Genomic DNA, 11,767 nt, shown 5'->3' with positions numbered 1-11,767 from the left:
CATCTAAACGGCAATAAAAACAGTCTAAAATTAATTTATATGCTATTTTTAATTTTTGAAAATATTTTAATGCAACTTTATAATGAAAAATAGAAGTTAAATTTCATATTTATTAAAGCCTCTACAACTGAGCCTAACATGTCAGCTTCCATGTGGTTTGCTATTGCTAATAAACAACGATAAATTGCACTTCCAAGATGAATTTTCATCGAGTATTTGTTCTTTTGGTAGTGTTTGTAACGATAGATTTCAACTGTTGTCATGGGAGAAGGGAGTGGCATAACAGTTTTTATGACTTCACGGTGAAAAATATCGACGGGAAGCGGGTTCGCCTTGAAAAATACCGTGGCACGGTAAGGACGTCTGCGTATACCGCATTACCGGAACTTATCGACTCCCTGGGCCGACAGTGACGGGCTAGGCTAGGCTGGCTTTAGCCTGGTGTTGGTCATGTGGCAGAGCTATACATAGTATAGGCTAGCGGGGCGGCTGCATGCATTGTAATGTAAGCTTGGCCTGTGGCTGCCGCGAGGCAAATGCACACATAGACAGCTGGCAGCCGTTCGTTTCAAGGAGTTTTTTTACATTGGTTTTTTTTATTTCTCCTCATACACAGACGGCTCGCTATAAATAATGCAAAATCCCCGTCGGGGCTCTTCAATTTTTGTCTTTAATCATTAAATTAATGATTAATTTAATGAATAAAAATTTTGAAAATTAATGCGATCAAATAGACCAAAAGCTTCAGTCTCTGTCATGTCTGTATTTTGGTTGTTCCGCTGAACTGCGTTGGCTCACTCACCAATACATAGACTGAAAAGCTTGGAGGCCCGTACGTACAGACAACGTATTTTAGCAGTAACGTTAGATCTATTAGCGGAAACCCGATTTTCCGATCATTTTTTTGTACATAAAATGTCATATTATGAAAAAGAAATCACATCCATATTTACGAAAAAATGTTTAAAATTCAGAAATATCGTACCTTAGACCTCAGTTACCGCTAATTCTTTTGAAATGATGATCGAAACATCGTCATCTTCGATCCTTTCGTTGGTCAACGTAAGTTGCCATCTTGGATGACGTCATCATCATTACAGACGTATTTACCAGTCGCTACCTATCGCGATTTGTGCCGCTGCTTTGCGCTTGGACATATTGATGTGCGTGCGTTCGGAACTTGTCGCTCGCATTGATTGGCCAAGATATCGAAAATTTAATCGGAAAGCCTTGATAAAAGCACAACTCGTTGACGGCTGCCATATTTTCCTCTCCGGCAGAAAGTCAAAAATAAGGAATAACCCAGGGAATAACTCATCGGTAACGTATATTTTTTGAAATATTATAAAATGTATATAGTATCAATAGAAAGATTAGAGTCTAACGAAAATAGTGGACCTTCGTCCAAGATAATATAATGTTAGAATCTAAAAGAAGTAAAAAATCTGGACAAAACCTGTCCGCCGAATTGTCGGACCAGATTACACATGCAGGCTCGTACTGACACATTACCGTCGGTGAATGGGGATTGTAGTAAAATGTCAGAAATTGTTGAATAAATACACTGAAACGACGGTTATTCCTGTCTAGCGACCAAAATGCAAATTAATATTCCCTCTTGGCATTAATTGCAAAAAAACAGAGAAAAATAAATTTAAAACTAAAAGGAACAAAAAATAGTGACTTACCTCAAGTCGGCTGTGGCGCAAATTCACTTCCCCGTTTTATCCGATCTTAAGTACATAAATATATGGCCATTGAGTCCCCTGTACAGATCGCGCTAGAACTTCGGTCTCTGTATTTGGTGAGTGAAGCCAACAGAGATCAGCTGAACAACCAACATTACAGAGACTGAGGCTTTTGGTCTAATGCACACATATCTGCTTGCTGTCCAGAGAATAGGTTTACATTTTTTTTCTTCAATCGGTTAACTTCAACCAATTACCGTAGAGTCTAGATCAGCTAGCTGGCAGCCGTCTGTATAAAACATTTTTATTTTTTATTATTATTTTTTAAATCTCGTATAGGGCAAGTCCAAGAATTCGCGCGCGTTACGTATGGGACATTTCAGAGGCTTTAATGACCTGAAAAATAGTGTTACATGACTTTGATTAGATTGAATACCCTCATGATGGTAGACATCTAGGAGAAGAATAATCATGCAAAAAATTGTGACATATGACCTTGATCTTGACCTTTTAGAGCGAAAAGATGCGCCGTTACGTATGGGACGCAGAGAAAAGACAATTTTTAATACATTAGTTTCAAGTTGAGAATTCTCTGAAAGTATTTCACTTGACAACTTGAAACTTAGTGTGATAGAAGTCTCAATACTATAGTATATTTATGGCAAGTTTCATGTCATAAGCCAAATCCCTCTAATTACAGACTCTAATTAAACAAATTAATGACATGTTACGTATGGGACAGTTACGTATGGGACATTTTGTCCCCATAGAGAACGTACACAATTTTCCCCATAATTCAAAAAATTGAAATAATTTAAAATATGGAAATAACAAAAGAGTTTCGTTCTTTTTAAATGTTCTACTGAGACATATTTGATATCACTGAAGGGGAAATTAGCCATTTCAACCTTTTTATTCCATGTTTTTCATGGTTTTATGAATTTCTTATGTATTTCTATTGTTTTTATATTTTCATATTTTTCCATTTTCACATTTTTTTGGCTTCATTTGTATTCATTAATCAGTATTCATAACAAATCAGTGTTTAAAAACTAAAGAAAAGGTAAATAATCAGTTTTTAGAGCACTCTTCAAATTTGTTTTTCTCCATTCACTTTGTACACAAATCTCCCCATTGACATTATGTGTAAATGTCCCATACGTAACATGTTGTCCCATACGTAACAATTTTTTAATTAACTTTTAATTAAAAAGTAAACTCCATTTTTGAAACTTTTTGTGGTATAACATTTTCATACTTAATAAATTAGAACTTCCCAGAGATGCAGCAATACAAGTATTGTATTATGAGAAATAACTTAAAAAAACATCCTCAAAATGTTACGTATGGGACATTCCATCCTTGGACAAGACCTAATTTGCATAATTAATTAGATGACACCACTTTGTTCTGTAAGGGGGTCCATGTCCCACCTATGACTGAATCTCAGAAGTTTTGTTTTCATTTTCTATGAGTTTTTATAATTGTCCCATACGTAACGCCCATTTTACTGATTATGCAAATTAGGTGCCCCAAATTAGCATAAATATGCATATTATCAAATTTTTCTTAATGAAATTTTAAAATTCCACATTTGGGCTTTCTTATCCCACCAAAGATAACTTCTTAAATTAAAGATTAAATTTTGCCTTCCAGGGTGACCTTTTCTTGGACTTGCCCTATAGATGCTCGCGATCATGCAGCCGCCATTAGGGGGTCAACAATGCAAATTCCCCCCCCCCCCCCAAACAGGGCTCATCGATTTTTGTCTTTATGTCATAAAAAATATAAAGAACTGGACCAAAATAAAGAAGATTATATGTATTTCCTTTTGGCCTGAAAGTGATATGCACCAAAATGGGAAAAAATAAACTTAAAACTAAAGGACAAAAACAGTGACTTTGGCTATCATGCAACTGGTTTATCTAAACTTAATACATAAACAGATGGCCATTGAGTCCCTGTAGGCTACCTGTACAGATCGAGTCGAGCTGTAATTGGTGAGTGGATCTAATGGAGTGTAGCGGAACGACCAGTTAACAGAGACTGAAGCTTTTGGTCTAACTAAGTCTAGATCTAGTGTTACGTCATCTAGGCCTGGCTAAATATTGATATTATTCGCTTGGAAATTGCATGTAACCACTGCACTGAAGAGCTTTTTCAATTTCACTATCAGTAGAGGCACACGGCCAATATGGGAGACTGTCTCCCATGTGGTAGATTACAAGAGACTTTTGTAAAGAATTTGGGTATCCAATTTCAGAGACAGTCTCCAGTTTGGGAGACCTATTCTCTTTGTTTACATTTCCTGCAAAAGGATCTTGGCAGCAAATAAAAATGTGATAAGCAGATTCCTTTTGAAAAATAACCCCTTTTCACCTTTCTTCTTTGATAATTCACTGTCTACCTTTGTTTTGATGAGGATTTTTTTTGTCATTCACACACAAAACAAATGGGCTTCTGACGTGACCTTGGTGAGAAAAAATTATGCTTTTGTTGGTGTTTCTTTTGCAAAGCAAGTCTTCAATATCATAGGAGACTGTCTCCTATATTAGAGACTCAATGGAGAGAGTCTCCCATATTGGCCTTGCGCCTTTAATTTTTTTTTTCTTTCTCTTTTTACTGTTTATGGGCTCGTACTGAATCACATTTCTCATATGGCTGCCGCTCGGCGAGTCGGAAATAGCTTTTTTAAAATTTTTTGTACCAGATACATAGGGGAAGGCGGGGTAAGTTGAGCATAGGGGCAAGTGGAGCCACCACCCCCAGTCTAATAATGAATGAGTCAGACATTGTGGTGGTGTCATGTATTGATGACCCATTGCATAACCCTTAACCCCACCATTTTGTTTTCAACTTTGAAACAAAAAGTACTTTTTTAGAGGGAAAAATACAAATTTCAGCCAAAAAAGTAAAAAAGGGTGTGAAATAGATAAGTGCTTTTTACCCACACACGTCTTTAAATATATTATAGAAATAAGAACAATATTGTTAGTCCAGGTATGGATTTTCATTCTTGTCATAGTCTTTTACATGATGAATGCATAAGAAATGAGTGGATGTGAAAATATTGCAATAAGTTTGGACTGGGGTAATTGAAGCTAAATCAACATGGGGCACGTGTATAATTCTTATGGTGATGTATAATAAAACAAGTTCTAAAAACAAAAAGCCATTGATATGCAGGCAGAAAGGAGCAAATTCACATGACAGTTCTTTTACTTTTAGAAGATGTTAGTATTTATAGAGAATTAGCAAGTGAAAAGACTTTAAATGAAAAATTGACATCCTGGTTCTTCCCGCATACATGGGGTACAGAGTTTTTGTGGCTCATTTTACCCCAGACGGTGGCACAACTTACCCCACAGATGGGGCAAGTTGAGCCATTTCACATCGTTTTTTTTTCAAAGGTCACAATGAAATTCAGCGTGGGGGTAGAAAGTTTTATATAGGTGAAAAATATTTCCCAAGAATCAGATTTAAAGGTAAGGTACTTATTTCAAAAATATTTACTAGTCTTATCAATTCTAACGTGCAAAATGCAAAAAGTGTCACAACTTACCCCGCCTTCCCCTATAGGTGGTTCCGAGAATCAGTCATACTGCTGGTTACTCAATAGAGCTGATCTGTCTGTTCGGAGGATTTTCTTTTAACTTTTTAAATATTTTTTTTACTTTTTAAATTTGTACTCAGTGGAACAAGATTATTCAAGTCCAGTGGAACACTGATGAACAGAGACAGGCTTGTTTCAGTAAATGTGATGTGTGATAGTCTGTAAATGATCTAAAATCTGAATAGGTCTATGTCTAGCCGCTCATTCAATGAACAAGGTTTTGCATCTAGCCTAGCTTGGCTAGGCCTAGATAAATTTGTTTGAATAAACCAGTCAAGTTTATTATATAGGTAGCTTTTGAATCGATGGGGGAAAAGTGCACTTTGATAAAAGTTTTTTAAAAAGAATTACACCGCAGAGAGACTAATACATAAAGAATAATGCTAAATCTGACAAATGGTCAAATTTAATTTCTCACCAAGAATCAATCAAAAGTGATAATCTATATCACTGAACATACATGGCAAATGCAATCATATATGAAAGTCAATAGTATAAGATGGATCAAAGTATTCTCTTTATTTCAATATGGTAACCAATACCAACATGTACTTTGGTGGTGACTTTTTTTTACCTGATTGCTAAGAAAGCAAGCAACCACAGAACCAACGTCTTAAGATCCTCTCCCAGGGACCGGGGGACGATTGCATGAAAGGTCTTTGCAAGAACCATCTTTCGTGTCGCCCATTTATTATGATGCGCCATGTGAAACACATTTCAAATAAATTACCTGCAAACATATTTTATTCATGAATCCGTTACAGTAAACAAAATCTTTGTTTATGAATGATGTGATGTCCCGGGGGGCCACTTACATTGACGAGTGGATACCATGCACAACCAAAAAAACACGTAAAAAGGATGTCTTTTTCACGATAGGGCACGTTACATACGTAACGTGATAAGGGTGTCAAAAACAAGCAAAAAATGAAAAAAGGTATCTATTTCGCTAGGAAAATTACGTGCTTAGGGTCGAATTTGCGGGGATGATAAAACAAAATTAAATGTTTTACAAAGGATGTCCTTTTTGCCCCAACACTACGTGTTTAGAGTCCGATTTGCGCGAGGTGTAGAAGGTGGGGTCGTACTAAACCAAAAAAGGTAAAGCCGACGACCAAAGGACCCGTGACAATAAAACATTCCTGTACTTGTTTAGGGGGTCATTTCAGGGCATATTTGCCAAGAGTATCGTTTTGTTTCCAATACTTATTAAGGGTAGGGTTTCACATGCCAATACTTGTTAAGGGGTGCATTTTCAGAATATGGAAATTACGTGTCTAGGTAGACCAAAAGCTTCGGTCTCTGTTTTGTTGGTTGTTCAGCTGAACTTCGTTGGCTTCTCTCACCAAATACAGAGACCGAAGTTCTAGCGCGATCTGTACAGGGGACTCAATGGCCATATGTTTATGTACTTAAGATCGGATAAAACGGGGAAGTGAATTTGCGCGACAGCCGAGGTAAGTCACTGTTTTTGTTCCTTTTAACTTCATTTTTCTCCGTTTTTTGGCAATTGATGCCAAGAGGGAATATAAATTTACACTCTGGTCACTATAATTTTCGAAAATTTTATTCATTAAAGACAAAAATTGAAAAGCCCCGACGGGGGGATTTTGCATTGCAAGTCCCCTGATGGTGGCTGCACGATAGCGAGCCGTCTGTGTACGAGGAGAAATGAAAAAAAAATGTTAAAAAACTCCTCGAAACAGACGGCTGCCAGCTGTCTAGTGTCTAGGGTGCTTTTCGAGACCCCATGGTCGCGCATGGTATCCACTCTTGAATGGCCCCCCCGGGTGTGATGTATCATGAAATTGTATACAATTGATTTAAATGCTAGCTAACAAATTTTATTTGTTTATCATACATTTCAGAAATATCCCGCATACAGCGCATCATAAAAGATTGGCAACACGAAAGACGGTCCTTGGAAAGACCCTTTTGTTCAATCGGCCCTGGGTAATGAAGATTAGTGCCTTACCAAAGGGCACTTGGGTACAAAGTGGGAATCGTACCCAGGTCACCGGAACCCGAACCCCCACTCTACCAACTGAACTATTGAACCTGAAAAATCCTAAAATATTGTTGTCATTGCTACAGCCATCCCTTGTTGTGAACGTAGCCAGCGAGTGCGGCTACACTGATAGGACCTACCATGAACTGGTGGAGCTCAGTAAAGACCCGCAGTTTGAAGGTCGCCTCAACATCCTGGCATTTCCTTCTAATTCGTTCTACCAGGAGTTGCACTCCAACGAGGAGATCAAACGCTATGTCAAGGCTTTGTACGATGTGGAGTTTCCTCTCTTTGCTAAAGTGGAGGTGATTGGGCATGGTGCGGACCCGGCTTGGCAGTTCCTCACCTGTAAGTCATCTTAATCAAATGAGTCAATGCTTCCCTCTGATTAGCACTAATAGCACTAATAGTATTATGTAGTCAATTTGAAAATGAGCTTGATTTATTAAACATCTTCATTCAATCATCTCTAAATTTTAATGAAGAAGATGAAAATATACAAATAAAGAATAGTGCAATATAGTGAAAATATTATTGGTCCTCACTACACAATTATTTGTGATTTATTGCAGTTTTAAACTAAAGTAATAATTTTTGGTTATTGTTTAGTCTTTTGAACAAAATGCACTTTCAACATTGATCCTAGGCTTGATGGACCATTTCTATTTTGTACTTGATTGCAAATTTGTGTTACTAGAGCCACAATTGTATTTTTTTCAAGTCAAAAGCATTGTTTCAATAATGTTGAGAAAACCAATATCTCCTTGATGAAATACAAAGGATAAATTACTGATAGAGAAAAAGATAATTACGTAAGCACAGAAATTTTATATGTATGTAATACTATACTTCCTTCAATCATAATACCTTCTTAATCATATTTCATGCAAATAAATTCCTTGATTTGATTCTATGATATTCTTCCAGCAAATGCCCACCAAGAGCCGACCTGGAACTTCTGGAAGTACTTGGTAGATTCAGAGGGACAGGTCAAAGGCGCCTGGGGCCAAGATACCCCTGTCCATAGCTTATACAGTGAACTCCTGGATGAAGCAATCATGGCTGAACCTTACCGCTACCGTCACTCACACTTTGACGATGAGTTCTGACAAGGACTGCAAAGATAACTGCGGAGTCATTTCTGCTTGTTCACTTGCACAATTCTGGTTAGATGTCGGTAAGAAGCGTTGGTATTGCACACGCATGGGTCACAATCGGTGTGTAACGGTGTATTAACTTTGCCTAAATCAAATATTTTGGGGTCAAAGAAATCTGTTTGGTTTAAGAGAAATGTGACTTGGAATGGATTTATAACACTGGTCTCAAAAACTGCTTTGACTTTTGTGAATGTATGACTAATGGAAGGTCGATCATATTTAAGTTTTCCGGTATTTGCATGGTGTTGCAAGTATTTTCTAGAAGGAAATAAAGAAAGAAATGAAGGTGAAAGTGAGACAAATTTCTTTAAGAGCTTACAGAAAATTGAAACAAAAGAAGGAAGAGAACAGACCGTATAATAGCAGTAAATGTGTCCTTGAAGAAGTTTCAGAACCTTGGTAAGAGTGGAACGTTTACACTGAGGTCAGACATTGAGTCACATTTTTTTTAGATGATGAGGGTGAAGCATGATCTTGATTGAATTAACCAATTGCCTACTGAATTCAATGATTCCCATAGGCTTTGTACAGGGACTGCCTGGTTCCAGTATGCAGTGAGTTGGTAGAGATGTCTGTATAAGCAACACATACACACCCACTCAAGCACAAGTAGCACATACATGTATATGTATGGCTCATTCTTTTTGTTGGTTTTTACAATTTAAAGGCCAAGCCCCCCTCGAGAACAAAGTGATTTGAATAAATAGTGAAAAAGGAACACTTACTAAAAGTTTCCATCAAAATCACATTTAAAACTAAATCAACATTCTGAAATTTTGCTTAAATTTCCAATATCATTTTCATCAATTGGCTGCTTTTATTCAAACCAATTAATGAAAGGTATGTTTATGAATGTTGGAAATAAATCTTGCCATGTAGTTAATTTGTGCATACTCAACATCACTGCCGAAACATAAAACAGTATTATTGTGAAGATGTATTGCATAAGATGTTCCTGTAAGACACAAAGATTATTGTGTAATTGACTTGTTTCTGTCCCTAGGTGGTGCTATAGAGATAGATAGAGATATATATGTGATGCTAGGGATATTCGTACTGTGTAGGATTTACAGGGTTTGTGTTTTTTTGCTTTTTCTTTTTTATTGTTTGGTTTTTTTAGCTTATTGAAAAGAAATGTGAGTATATCTAGTCATTTATTGACTTTTATTCTTTACAAAGTCTATTTCAATTACATTCTTTTAATGAAATATAAGACTTTGGTGGAATTTATACAATAATTATTTCAAAAGATGCCTCATTTTAGAAATAAAAGTGCTCTTATTACTTCATTGACTAATTTGCTTACTGCTTGCTAAATACTTCTTTTTAAAGGGGGAACAAATTGACCTACACTGTACACTGAGTGGTCTTTTATTGACTATGTGTTATATAGTGTATCCCAGAAAAAAGGAAAACAGGATTCCCATGTCTTTTTTCTTTAAAGGAAAATGAAATATGATATTTCATTTACGTCATTATACAATTAAATTATTACTATATATTTTGATACACACAACACTTCACACATTAATGAGCAAGACGAGTTTGAAATTTTAATTTGTAAACACATATTTAATAATTGTGAAATCTGTCTCTGAAAATGAGGTTCCTTTTTTATGGGATGCACTGTATAAGAGGCTAGTCTTCAAATTTACCTTTTGAGATATCAATGATACAGAGAACAGTTAGCCTTGAATTCTTGTTGTATGGAGAATCTGGAATTATGCTCTGAGAGCAAAAGTACTTGTTTTTTTTTTTACTTAATAACAAAAATGTTGTGGTATGTATACATATTGGATGGTGAATAAGTTATCTTACAATATTCTGCATTTATTTTAAGACTTCAATACCTAGAATGTTGCATTATGGAATATGGGTTCTTGATAATACGCAACTGAAAATAACGAAATAGATTTGGTCGATTGGCAGTCGGTATTTCTGGTGTGCCTGTTACCTGAAGGTTCATCAGGGGCTGTTGAATAGGGTTTACTGACGAGTGGTCTAATATCACTTGGTCTAATCATAAGATGGGCTAACAACATTTGGGCTTAACCCACTTAGTCTAATTTTCTTTTGGTCCAATGACCACTTGGTCTAATAGCCAATGGATCTAATGGCCCATTGGTCTAATAGCCACTTGGTCAAATGCCTAGTTGGGCTAATCGTCACTTGGTCTAATCTCTGGAGATAATTATTTCTAGGTGTTCTAACTATATAAATTCATATTTGGTGCTATAAGAGATAATCAGTACTGCCAGGATCTTGCTCAAAGCTGTATGTGCATAGGTGTATTATCAGAATAAACTTGCTGAACTTAAAATGTTATCAATGGACTGCTAGCACTAACCCTTTAATTAAGGGGAAAAAATTGTGCATGAAATCTTTTACTGAGGAAAAGGGTATTAGTAAAGGATTTTTCTATATATTGTTGGGGGATGGTGTATTATGTCCCACAATGACGGTTACACTTCGTAATTCCGAAGGTTCGTAATTCCGAAGGTTCGTAATTCCGAAACACGTAAATTGCTTATACCTCGATGTTCGTTAATCCGAAAACGTAAAATGGTTTGTTAATCCAAAGATTTGTGGCATTATTCCGAAGGTTCGACAATCCGAAAACGAAATAAGGTTCAATGTTCCGAAGGTTCATTAATCCGAAAACGAAATAAGGTTCATTGTTCCGAAGGTTTGTTTATCCAAAAACAAAATAAGGTTTGTTGTTCCGAAGGTTCGTAAGTCCGAAAACGAAATAAGGTTAGATAATCATTTAGTTTTCGGACTAACGAACCTTCGGAATTACGAGCCTCATTTCTTTTTCGGTTTAACGAACCTTCGGAATTACGAACCTCACTTCGTTTTCGGACTCACGAACCTCATTCTGTTTTCGGACTAACGAACCTTCGGAAATATGAACCTTCGGAATAATGAACCTTCGGAATAACGAAGCTTCGGAATTACGAATGTATGCACCACAATGACATATACATATATGAAATATTCCATTGTTTGATTGCATTCTGTTATGAAAATGCATTGCTATGAACATTCCAGAAGTATGTTTAAATGTTTTCACATATACACTATACATTTAAAGAACAAAAGTACTTGAAAATTGGTAAGTGAATCATGTATTCAGTGAAATACACAATTGTTGCGAGATTTGTTTTATTGCCTTGCTCATTCTGGTGCTAATGCTTTTTTGAGAGAATGCTTTGTATTTTTTGTAAACACACTTTTTCACTAAAATTAATATATTTTCACTTTATGTCAACAGTAATTGCATCTGTGTCATGTGTTTCAA

General features: G+C 36.2%; 1 protein-coding gene across 1 annotated transcript; it reads left to right on the top strand.

The window, feature by feature from the left end:
• Positions 1–97: 97 nt before the first annotated feature.
• On the top strand, positions 98–9,859 carry LOC121423461 (glutathione peroxidase 7-like). Its single transcript, XM_041618802.1, has 3 exons — positions 98–353; positions 7,396–7,657; positions 8,237–9,859. Exons 1-3 carry the CDS (start codon positions 198–200, stop codon positions 8,416–8,418), a joined length of 600 nt encoding a protein of 199 aa, XP_041474736.1. The 5' UTR covers positions 98–197; the 3' UTR covers positions 8,419–9,859.
• The last annotated feature ends 1,908 nt before the right edge of the window (positions 9,860–11,767 follow it).

The sequence above is a fragment of the Lytechinus variegatus genome, chromosome 11 (genome assembly GCF_018143015.1).
Source record: "Lytechinus variegatus isolate NC3 chromosome 11, Lvar_3.0, whole genome shotgun sequence".
Taxonomy (NCBI): Eukaryota; Metazoa; Echinodermata; class Echinoidea; order Temnopleuroida; family Toxopneustidae; genus Lytechinus; species Lytechinus variegatus.
The sequence above is the reverse complement of the archived record's forward strand: the minus strand, read 5'-3'. Positions and strand labels throughout refer to the sequence as shown.

Coding starts and splice junctions, on each gene's coding strand:
- LOC121423461 (XM_041618802.1), top strand. CDS start 198: ATGAATTTTCATCGAGTATTTGTTCTTTTGGTAGTGTTTGTAACGATA. Junction 354..7,395: donor TTGAAAAATACCGTGGCACG/GTAAGGACGTCT, acceptor TCATTGCTACAG/CCATCCCTTGTTGTGAACGT. Junction 7,658..8,236: donor GGCTTGGCAGTTCCTCACCT/GTAAGTCATCTT, acceptor ATATTCTTCCAG/CAAATGCCCACCAAGAGCCG.